The 11,859-nt window shown below is 46.5% G+C and overlaps 1 protein-coding gene across 1 annotated transcript in view; it reads left to right on the forward strand.

Moving 5' to 3' along the window:
- ASIP (agouti signaling protein) overlaps window positions 1–8,552 on the forward strand; it is a 199,409-nt gene extending 190,857 nt beyond the window's left edge. Inside the window, exons 9-11 of the mRNA XM_067707868.1 lie at window positions 5,596–5,765; window positions 7,010–7,071; window positions 8,328–8,552. Coding sequence (XP_067563969.1) covers window positions 5,606–5,765; window positions 7,010–7,071; window positions 8,328–8,504 — 399 coding nt within the window. The 5' untranslated portion in view covers window positions 5,596–5,605 and the 3' untranslated portion in view covers window positions 8,505–8,552. The remainder of the gene's footprint in view (window positions 1–5,595; window positions 5,766–7,009; window positions 7,072–8,327) is intronic.
- The last annotated feature ends 3,307 nt before the right edge of the window (window positions 8,553–11,859 follow it).

Below are 11,859 nucleotides of genomic sequence, written 5' to 3' on the forward strand. Positions count from 1 at the left end.
TGGTCATTTGTAGAGACGTGGATGGATCTAGAGACTGTCATACAGAGTGAAGTAAGTCAGAAAGAGAAAAATATCATATATTAACGCATATATGTGGAACCCAGAAAAATGGTACAGATGAACCGGTTTGCAGGGCAGAAATAGAGACACAGATGTAGAGAACAAATGTATGGACACCAAAGGGGGAAAGTGGTGGTGGGGGTGTATTTATACACTAATATGTATAAAATGGATAACTAATAAGAACATGCTGTATAAAAAATTAATTTAATTTAAAAATTAAAAAATAATAATTAAGCCCTGTAATTCACTATATCCTTAATTAGTCTAGAGATGTTACCTAGTGACATCTCCTCACTGCCCATTGTGCAGTGGCTACTATTTATATTAAGCCTGCTGGTTGCTGTGATGGTGATAATTCCTGCATTATCAGGTGTTCAGAGGAAGTGATGAATGTGATCTTTGGGTCTCAGTTCATTCCCCCCAAACTCCAGCCACTCCTTTTCTAACTCACATTTCCCAATTACTCTTTCACTTCTTTGCAGGAATTCCCAGCATGTTTTTTGGTTAGTTTTATGTCAGTCGTGATAAGGAAAACCCAAAAAAAATAGAATAACTGCATATAATGCCTCTCAATCGATGACATGACTTTTGTGACTTGCCTTAATCGGAGCTTTTCCTTAATCAGAGCTTCTCCCCAACCCATTCCACCATATCTCCATTCTTTCCTTGCTTTTTTTTTTTTTTCTCATTTCAAGTTGAATTTATTTCTGATTTGTCCTTCTAATTAATACCCACTGATACCAGAGCTCTGCTGCTTGAAAAAAAAAATGGTCTCTTGGGACTTCCCTGGTGGTCCAGTGGTAAAGAATCCGCCTTCCAATGCAGGGGACACGAGTTCGATCCCTGGTCAGGGAAATAAGATCCCACATGCCACAGGGCGACTAAGCCCATGAGCCTCAAGGAGAGAGCCTGAGTGTCCCAAACTACGAAGTCCACGCACTCTGGAACCCCCGCACCACAACGAGAGAGAAAACCTGCACTCCACAACTAGAGAGAAGCCCGCATCCCTCAACGAAAATCCCGCGTGCCACAACCAAGACCCGACGCAGCCAAAAAATAAATCAATTAATTAAAAACAAGAAAAAATTTTTTTTAAAAAATTGCTTTTGGAAGAGATTGGGGATACAAAATAAAATCTTATACAAGATTGATCTTATACAAAAATACACATTTAATTTTATGCAACTAATCAAAATATTATCTTGCGATTTCCAATGATTATATTTCTTATTTGTATTCCAGGGGTTATTGCACTGCATCTTTATGAATTCTAGGCAGCATGGTGTAATAGAAAGTTTCAAAACATTATGATAACTACTCAGAATGGATATTTTCCCTCTGCCTCTAATAATCAAAACTTACCAATCCTAACTCTTGTCTCATTAGGACCCAGCCCTGTCCTAAAACGAATCTGAAATCTGATAAATTAATGACAAGTATTATTGGTTGGTAATGGCACAAGTTAACTTTCCCAAGTCACATTGGTCTTTTAATAAGGATCATCAATACCTTTACCCAAAGAAGCAGTTAATTACTTCAATCAGTTAGTAGATATTGAGAGAGCAGACGTGACGTGCTTGCTTGCCTAACAGCCCCTCGCAATTCTCACAATCTAGACAGGGTCAGCAGACTTTTTCTGTGAAAGGCCAGAGAGTAAATATTTTATGCTTTGTGGACCACATAGGGTCTCTGTTGGGTTTTTTTAATAGAACACTTTACAAACGTGAAAACCATTTTTAGCTTGAAGACTGTACAAATGCTACACGAAATATGGAAAGGGCAAACGAATACTGCAGTCATTAACAGCTACAGATTCCGCCTCAGTGGTTAGTAAATAAATGCTTGTATAACAAGCTAAGTACTGTGCTTAGGTCAGAAGTTGTCAGGCTTAAGAAGTGGTAAAGGACGAGCTTTGTATGGGGACCAGGTAGTAGCCAAGCTTGGCTAGGATATATACTTCCTATAGGAAAAGATAAAGCTGGAAAGGAATGTGGAAGGCAGGTTGAGAGGGCTCTGGTGCCTTTTTGAGGCTATGGATTATGTATTTCATTTGGTAGTCAGGGTAACCCCTGCAGAGGAATAGAATGCTTGGAACCAGCAGCAGCCTCTTAATTGGTTTTCCTTCCTTTCAGTCTTGTCCCCTCCATCTCCTCACCCCAGTCAGAGGGATCTTTCTACAATGCAAATCTGAACAAGTCCCTCCCCCTATTCAAAACTTTTCATTCATTTTCCATCGACCTTAAGATATTGTTCAGGGCTTCCCTGGTGGCGCAGTCGTTGAGAGTCCGCCTGCCGATGCAGGGCACACGGGTTCGTGCCCCGGTCCGGGAAGATCCCACATGCCGCGGAGCGGCTGGGCCCGTGAGCCATGGCCGCTGAGCCTGCGCGTCTGGAGTCTGTGCTCCGCAGCGGGAGAGGCCACAACAGTGAGAGGCCCACGTACCGCTAAAAAAAAAAAAAAAAAAAGATATTGTTCAAACTCCTTACCATGGTTTACAAGTCCCATCATGATCTGGCCCCTGCTTCCATCTCCTGTTATGTTTATTTGCCAACCTTACTGATCTTTTCTAGTTCCTCAAATGCACCATCCTCTCTTGCCTTTGGATCTTCATGTATATGGTTCTCAGTGTCTGCAACACTGCCATCACCACCTCCACTCTCCTCTTCAACATGGATAAGTCCAAATCAGCCCTCTGTTTTCAGCTTCAATACAACATGCTTCAAGAGACCTTCCCTAGTCCATGCACTAGTTGAGGTCTCCCATAGCACAAGCTTTATTAGAATAACTTATTTAACTTGTCAGTCATCCCTGATAGAATGTAAGCTCTGTAAGGACAGGCATCATTGTGTATCTTTTTTTTTTTTTTTTGCGGTATGCGGGCCTCTCACTGTTGTGGCCTCTCCCGTTGCAGACCACAGGCTCCGGACGCGCAGGCTCAGCGGCCATGGCTCACGGGCCCAGCCGCTCCGCGGCATGTGGGATCCTCCCGGACAGGGGCACGAACTCGTGTCCCCTGCATCGGCAGGCAGACTCTCAACCACTGCGCCACCAGGGAAGCCCCTTGATCACTATTTTTACCCAAGAATCTAGCATAGCACTGGTTCATAGTTGGTATTTAACAAATATTTTTTAACTAGATGAATGAATGTAGGTATGAATGAATGAATGAATGAAAGGAAATGGGGCTTTATTTAAAAGGAAGCTTAGTCTGGTTATATGTTCTAGAGTTGAGGAGGCCAGTGAGGAGGCTCTTATGGAAGACCAAGTGGGAGGAACTAGGCTGCACGGACAGAAGGAATGGAAAGGGAGGGAGGGTTGTGAGAATTGGGGGGAGTGAAAATCACTAGAACTTAATGACTGATTGACTGGGTGTGGGCAACAAGAGAGAAGGAGAAATTGCTCTCCAAGCTGAGAGCCCAGCAGCATCATTAGAGAGAGAGAGAGGGAGTCCTGCTAGGAAGAAGGGTCCAAGTTACTGCTTGGGGCTGGTCACTGTGCCAGGTTCATGGTCACAAAAACGAGTAAAACATGACCTTTTTTTTATCAAGTGGGAGAGACAAACACAAACAATGTGATAAAGTATTTGACAGAGAACAGTACAAAGTTCTGAGAAGCAGAGGCTGGAGCAAATTACTATGCCTCAGTCCCCAGACTTTCCTGATAAATGTTTGTTTGGGTTAACTATTGCTGATAGGGACTAGAAACCTCTGAGATGGAACTGCATGGAGCTGGGAAACGTAGGGCCTCAAAAAATGTTTTGGGCTCTAGGGCCTGAGGAGAAGTATTGTCCCACCACACAAAAAAGATGTGAACTGCTTGAAAAACCTCTGTATTGCCTCTTTCTGTTTTATACATTGGGATTCTTCAAGTCATTGTTTATTTGAAGAAAGAGCTCCCCTGCTAAATGAATGCAAACCATTCACCTAGGCCACTCCCCTCATTTTACCAAAAAGAAAATTAGAGTCCATTAAAAAGAAAAAAAAGAATGGATTTGTCCAAAGTCACGCCTTTACTAATGCTTAAGCCAAGACAAGAACTCAGAGGTCCTGACTCCGAGCCCAGTGCTCATTCTGTTGACTCACTACCAGGCTTTGAGAAAGAAAATTGGTGGCCAGTTCATGGTAGGCAAATAAATGCCCATTGATGAAAGGAGCTGAAGGAATCAGAAGAAATGGAGTGAGGGCTGAGAGAGGTAGAGGACGAACTTCAAAAGGAAGGGACTGTCCCCTCTACCTTTAAGAAGTTTAGAATGAGGTTGGGGGCTGGCTATTTGGGTCCTCCTTCTCCTGGAATGTAACAGAAATGGAGAAAATTTTACTCTAAGCAATCTGAGGGCTGGGAGGAATAGGCTAGAAATTGCCAGGCTGAGCCCAGGAATGGGCAGGACCAGCACGAGCAGATTGTTTTATTCTCTTCTCACCCACTATGCCTTATGGGAGGGCCAGAGAACCTTGGCAAAGCAGTCTCAGCTTTTTCCCAGAACAGAAAGAACACGCACAGGGTGGGTGAGGAGTAGGGATTCCACACTCAGAGAAGATGAAGATGCTGTTGAAGCTGTGAGCCCTCACTAAGCCAAACCTAGACATTCATGGGAAGAAATCCGCTCTGGGATCTGTCTGGTTCATCAAAATCCAGCTAGCAATAAATCGATAAATATAGTTAGCCTATTTGAACAGGTCCATCCTATCCTCCTGACGCAAACCATATCTGCATTTATTTCCTCTGGATGTCGGAATATAGCATATGCAATGACTTACACACTTGTCCAAAAAAGCCATTTATCCCTACACCGTCTCGTTTAGTCTTAACTCATGAGCCTTGTTCTCTGCACTTCAGTAAGACCTCTGCCACTGTGAGGCATTACTGGGGACCTTTCAACAACTCTGCCCAAGCCTAGGGTCTCCTGGGGCTACTGACTTAAAAAACCCCAGCGCCCCACCCTCTGGAAGGCAGAGACCAATTGCAATGCATTCCTTTTCTCCTTACATCGATCTCCCTCCCTTTTTAAAAAAATTATTTATTTATTTATTTATTTATTTATTTATGGCTGTGTTGGGTCTTCATTGCTGCGCGCGGGCTTTCTCTAGTTGGGGCAAGTGGGAGCTACTCTTCATTGCTGTGCACGGCCTTCTCGTTGTGGTGGCTTCTCTTGTTGCGGAGCACAGGCTCTAGGCGTGCGGGCTTCAGTAGTTGTGGCTCACGGGCTTAGTTGCTCCATAGCATGTGGGATGTTCCCGGACCAGGGATCGAACCCATGTCCCCTGCATTGGCAGGCAGGTTCTTAACCACTGCACCCCCAGAGAAGTCCCTCCCTCCCTTTCTTGTCTTTCTTTCTTCCTCTCCCATCTCTCCTTTTCTCTCTTCTTCCTTCATCAGTTCCCCTTCCCTGTCCTAAGCCTTGCTGGTCCTCCAGCTCCCCTGGGACACTGGGGTGTGGAATGGGGTCAGAGCACCAGCCCAAAGAAAGCAGGAGGGCACATCCATTTGCCAGGACCCCTGGCCCACCTGACTGTCTTCTCTGTCCCACTCAGGCCTCCCGGAATGGATGTCACACGCCTCCTCCTGGCTACCCTGCTGGTCTGCCTGTGCTTCCTCACTGCCTACAGCCACCTGGCACCTGAGGAAAAGCCCAGAGATGAAAGGAGCCTAAGGAGCAACTCTTCCATGAACCTGTTGGATTTCCCTTCTGTCTCTATTGTGGGTAGGTAGCCTAGCCTGGGGCCCAGCCTCCAGGCTCTGGCCCAAGAGAACTGCAGGATGTCAAACACACTCCCCAAGCTGATACCAGGATCTACTGCCATAGGTCAGAGCTCCTTCGTGCTCATTCCTCAAAACAATCCTGGAGGAATAAAGTGCCCCTTAACTCATTTGGTTTAGGAAAGCCCTGCCTGCCACCAATCGACTACGCAGCTTAGCATGTTAGAGGCTCTGAGAAACCTTAAAGTCATGACAATTGGTGAATTTGGTTTAACTTACCATTTCTGAAACTTAATGAGTCACGGAACTCCTATCAATGGTAAAAATTTTAGAAAATGCTGCAGAATATAACCAAGTCTGGGATGAACTAGTCCTTTCATGCCAGGGTTGAGAATTGAAAATGACTGCTTGGGAGAAAATATCAGGGGCATTAGAGCCTGGCATGGAGATCTTCTGGCTCGACTTCATCTGACAATAATAATAATAACATATATACTTATTTTGTGCTAGGCACTGTGAAGTGAGTATTATTTTTATTCCTATTTTATTTCACAGCTAAGTAAATTAAGTCTTAGAAAAGTTAAGTAACTAACACACAGTTCTTAATTGGCAGAGCCAGAATTCAAACCCAGGTGTTTAACTCCAGAACCTAAGCTCAAAACTAATATTCCTTGCTGACTTGTCTCTCACTTCAAAAAGAGGATATTCTAGATATATCAGGGAAGGGACTGGGGCACATTAACATTGATTGATCACCTTCAGTGTGTCAGACTTTCTGCTTTATAAACATACCTCATTTATCCTCAAGACAACTCTTCAAGGTAGGTATTACAGTATCCTACTTGCAGATGAGAAAACCAAGTCTTAAGGAGATTAAGTAGGTTGCTCAAGACCACAAAGCTGTTATATCGCAGAGTCAGGATTCAAATCAGGTATGACTGGCTCCAAAGCTCTGAGAAATGGAAAATAGGGATACAGGAAAAAAAAGTCCATCCATGTACAAGACACTGAGTCCATTTTCCAGGGCCACCTTTGCTTTCCCTCAGAGGACTCTGCTCCCAGTCTCTGGCTCCAGGTCTGCAGCCAGGCTAACAAGAACCTGCTGGCCTAAGTCCCAAGATGTGATCTATCCAGCCAACCCTTCATCTTCTCCCCTACCCTGGGGCTTCCTGGAGCCCCCTCTGCTCCTCCCACTTCATTGCAGCTCAGGGCCCTCAGAGACTGGCTTTGCTCCTTCTCTCTTTGAAGCACAGAACAAGAAATCCAAAAAGATCAGCAGAAAAGAAGCGGAAAAAAAAAGATCTTCCAAGGTAGGCCTGGGAGCTCACATTGTTGGGGTGGGACTGGACTTAAAGGGAGAGGATCCCCAAGCTCTGGCTAGGAACTAAATAAAAGATATCCCAGGCCTACATGCCCACAAGAAACTGAAAGCTACCCAAACTTCCTGGCCTCAAGCCCTGAACCAGACCCCCAGGAGCTGAGGCCCAGAAAGCTAAGGTTCACTGAGCAAAATAGCTTACCTGCTAAAAAGCATCTTCCTATATACTAGCTCACACCCTGCCTGAAATTTCACCATAACTCATTCTTTTGTATGAATGCAATGTTTCCCAAACCTCAGTCATTTCAGAACCATTTCCACAACTTTTACCATATCTGAGTTTCACCTATTTAATATATTTGTTTAAAATTAAAACTTTAATTTTAAAACTTTTCTATCATGGTTATATAGTTATTTAAAAACCTATATAACCAATATAGAAAACCAGTATCACTTGACATAAATAGAAAGTAACCCTAAAAATAAGTAAAATGAAAATAAAACCTTGTTTTTTGAAAACTCAGTTCCTCAATTGCACTAGACACATTTCAGGTACTCAGCAGCCACATATGGCTGACTGGTGGCTGCCTGTATTGGACAGCACAGCAAAGAATGTCCCCAGAAAAGGGAGTAGCAAACTCAAAGCTCCCGCAGTAGGAACTCATTTCTTGTGTTCGGTGCACAGAAGGCAGTGTGGTAAAGACCGGTGGGAGAGGTGGGAGGGCCAAACCACAGAGGGCCTCAAGGACCAAAGTAACGGGGAGGAGGGTGTGCTTTAAGCCCGAGTGTGATGCCATCATAGGTCTTCTGAGAGGTCCCTTTTGTGCACTGGAGGTCGGACTGTAAGGGGGCAAAAGCCGCAGACAGGGGCCTAGCCCAGGGTAGCAGCGGTAGTGAAGCAGTGGGTAGACTCCAGATCTATTGTGAAGGCAGAACTGACAGGGATTGTGGCTACACTGGAAGGGGAAGACAACAGAGACGGTAGTTAAAAACGGTGGAGCTGAGTGGGATGCCCTAGGGAGAGAAGAGGCCAGGCCGGAGCCAGTTAAGTTTTGATGAAGTGGGGCATTGTTGGGGGAGCAGGCGGGGACCCGCTGGGATGCCCTGTGGGCATCAGTCGAGCGGGCGGTGGGCAGAAGGTGGGGATGTCTGGTCGGAGGCCTCCATAGTCCAAGGAGTCTCCAGGCAGAGGTGAGGACGAGTGCGGCGGACGTGGACTGCTCGGGCAGACCCGGCGTTTCCCCGCAGAAAAAGGCTTCGATGAAGAAGGTGGCACAGCCCCGGCCCCCGCCGCCCGGCCCCTGCGTGGCCACCCGCGACAGCTGCACGCCGCCGGCGCCCGCCTGCTGCGACCCGTGCGCCTTCTGCCAGTGCCGCTTCTTCCGCAGCGCCTGTTCCTGCCGCGTGCTCAACCCCACCTGCTGAGCGCGCCTCTGGGTGGTGGGCGGGGTGGGGCGGGGCTTCCACGGGCGGGGCTCCCCGGACGGGCCCTTCTGGGGCGGGCAATCTCTAGTAGGTGTAACTACCTAAAACAGGGAGTGGGCGTAGCTACTGACGTTGGGCGGAGCTTTTAGGAGGCGGGGCTTCAAGGAGACTTGGCTTGGGCTGGGCTAAAATCCAAATATATATATAGGCTATTGAAAGGTGTGTGGCTGTTTCTTTAAAGAACCCGAAAGATCCTTTTCCCTTCGCCGAGTCCCCTTCACCGCAGAAGTTCCGCGGGCTGCGCACTTGCTCTCTCCTGGTCCTGGGGAAACGTGGTTACCTGGCCCTGAGGCTGCCCTCCTGGTAAGCCCATCTCTGGGTGTGGCCGCCAGAGACAATGCTGCCCCCTTCCTTTAAGCCTGGGAACACCCGAAGCTGCCTCCAAAACCAGGGAGGCAGAAAGGAACCATTAAGGAACTACCTTTCAGTGTTTCACCCTTTCCCCCTTCTAAGAAGCTCCCCTCAGCGCCCCCAAAACAAGAAAGGCTACAACTCCATACACAGTCTCACTGGGCTGTCTGTCCTAAGGGGTCTGCGGATACAAATTGGGGTGGCTGATTGTGACTGGGCATTGCTCTGGCCTGAGGACCCTAGAGCCTTACTTAGGAGGCTCCCCCAAAATGGCTAGCCTAAGAGACAAATAAAGAAGGGCAGTAGTCTACTGGAGGGGTCTGAGGACCTCAAAGAATCAAAGGAAAAGCCATACAACAAGCCTCGGAAAGGATAGGATTCTGAGGGATGTGAAAGGAGCCAGGTCAAAGTAAACAATGGGCAATGTTTTCAGGGCAAGACTATGGGATAAGTCACCTCCAACAGCTTCAGTTCTTGCATGGGACCATTCATAATTCAAATGCCCTAGAAAGAGAATCTGATTGAGTTTTCCCACTCCCAGGCTAAATGAACACTGATCATTGGTCCCTAGCCATTTTTAATTCTGAAAACCTAGAGTTTGGGCTCTCCCAAGTAGGAAACAGGTGTTCAGGAATCCTTCCTCACTCCCTGTCCCAGCTCTGTCAGCCAGGAAGGAGGCAGTGGGCCTGGGTGTGGTGAGTAGGCAGCAACTTTTGTCCTGGATTATCAGGGGCCTGTCTCCTAGTGTCCCAAACTGTTGCCTGAGATTCTAAGAGATTCTGAGTCTGTGGGAAACTGAAATGCAGCATTTTATCTCTGGAAGGACCCTGGGAGGTGCTGTTTTGGGGAGAGAGGTGGTAAAGGTAGGAACAGGGTCTGTGTGGGCACAGTCACATGAAAACTCCCAGCACCTTGAGAGGAAAGGGTTCTAAATGACATCACCTACTTGCCCTGCTTGGCTGAGGGTATCCCTGCCAGTAGAAAAGCTGAGGTTTCACCTGTCAGCGTCTCCCAGAGCTGGAGCTCTTCCCCAAGGAATCACTATAAGGAAGAAGAAACTGCAAACGATGGTGATGTAAGAAGATAATTTTTTTTAATAATAATAACAAGGCCTGCCTGTACATGAGAAAGAGTCTAGAAAGAGGCTATGTGACAGAATAATGCGGAGAAGTTGCCTCAGCCCTGGTAACCACCATGTATCTCGGTCCTTGGAGGTGAGGACAGTGGGGCTCCGGGGTCAGCACAGATGGGGCCACCTCCCCTGACGCACTTGTCAACTTACAATCTTCCCTCTTTCAAATGTTTTAAAACTCCCTCCTTTCCAAGGACCTTTCTCAACTGGAGACCCTTGTTGTGCCTGCAGTGACATAAGCAGTATGGAATGGAGGAGGCAAACATCAGACCCTGGACTGGACAGAGCTCAAGCCACCTAGATGGAGCACACACACAAAAAGATGGGTGCTCCAGGCTAGGCTGGGGACACGATTCTGCACATTGGGAAAGTCTGTGTTTCTCTGGGCTTCTATTTACTTGTCTGTAAAATGGGATATAATCACTCTTGCTGTTCTTGTTATAAATCTGAAATAGTGTTGCTTCTTATACCTTAACACAACAATCAACATACACACACAGACACAGAAAAGCTACCAGTTGCTTGTTTTTGTTTTCTGTCAATTTGGCTGCATGTCCACAGGGCAATAACCTTTTGTTCCTTGTACCACAGTTGCTGCTGAGTAAATTTCATCAGTAATTAGAATATTGGGAATATACTACAGCCGCTGCTCCTGTGTTTTCCAGACATTGCTCACCTACCAGGCACCATTTGGCCCCCTATGAGTGAGGCCAGAGATGCAAAGCCAAAGACCCAGTCCGTTAGTGACAAAACTACTAGGCTGCTGAGTCCAAACAACCGCATGGAAGCCCAACCCATTCACTCATTCAGCAAATGTGTATTGAGCACGTACTAGGTGCCAGGCATTGTGCCAGGTGCTGTGAATACTGTGGTGAACAAGTCCAATCCTCTCTTTACAGAGCTCATGGTCCAGTGGACCATGACCACCAGCCCTTGTTAAAGGTAACAACCATTGTTAGCATGTTTGGTCTGTTCCCTCAGACTCTCAGTTCTTACTTCTGTTGACTCAGATCCCTGGTTAGGTATTTATCTGCCCAAGTTCCCTTTCAGCTTGAGAGCCTAAGATTCATCCACCTTTTCAGAATTCCTCCTCAAGCCTTAGGGTCCTGAGAGAATGGTTCTGGGTCTCTGCAAAATCCTGCCTGAGTGACCAGAATTGAAATACATCTGTGACTCAGAGTTGTGAAGATCTGGGACACACACACCCTATTTCCCACACCATTATTCCTACTTCTCTCCCCCCTGCCCCACACACACACGAAGTGCAAAGGTGAATTCTGTCCTAGATATATTTGTTCTACTTTTGTGGATATTGATTTAGGATCATTTCTTCCTGTAGAGCATGGCCTTACACTTGTGCCAAAGTTCTCACAGTGTGGCCATGAAGAAGTCACTGACCTCTTGATGCTACTACCATTTCCCCATTTGCAAAATTCGGAGAAAATCAGTCAGAATGTTTTGGTTGCAAACAACAGAAACGATTCTGGCTAGCCTAAGAAACAAATAAAGGGTGGCGGTAGTCTACTGGAGAGGTCTGGAGACCTCAAAGAATCGAAGGAAAAGCCATACAACAGGCCTCAGAAAGAATAGGTCCCTGAGGGATGTGAAAGGAGCCAGGCCAAAGAAACCAATGGACAGCGTTTTCAGGGCAAAGCTATGGGATAAGTCACCTCCAACCACTTCAGATCTTGCATGGGACAATTCATAATTCAAATTCCCAAGAGAGGGAATCTGATTGACCTGAAGTGGTACCCAGGAAAGGGTGGCCCATCTTGATAGTCCCACAAAGTCTGTTCATAATGTGGGAGGGGT

Source organism: Pseudorca crassidens, chromosome 15, assembly GCF_039906515.1.
Source record: "Pseudorca crassidens isolate mPseCra1 chromosome 15, mPseCra1.hap1, whole genome shotgun sequence".
In the NCBI taxonomy this organism is placed as follows: Eukaryota; Metazoa; Chordata; class Mammalia; order Artiodactyla; family Delphinidae; genus Pseudorca; species Pseudorca crassidens.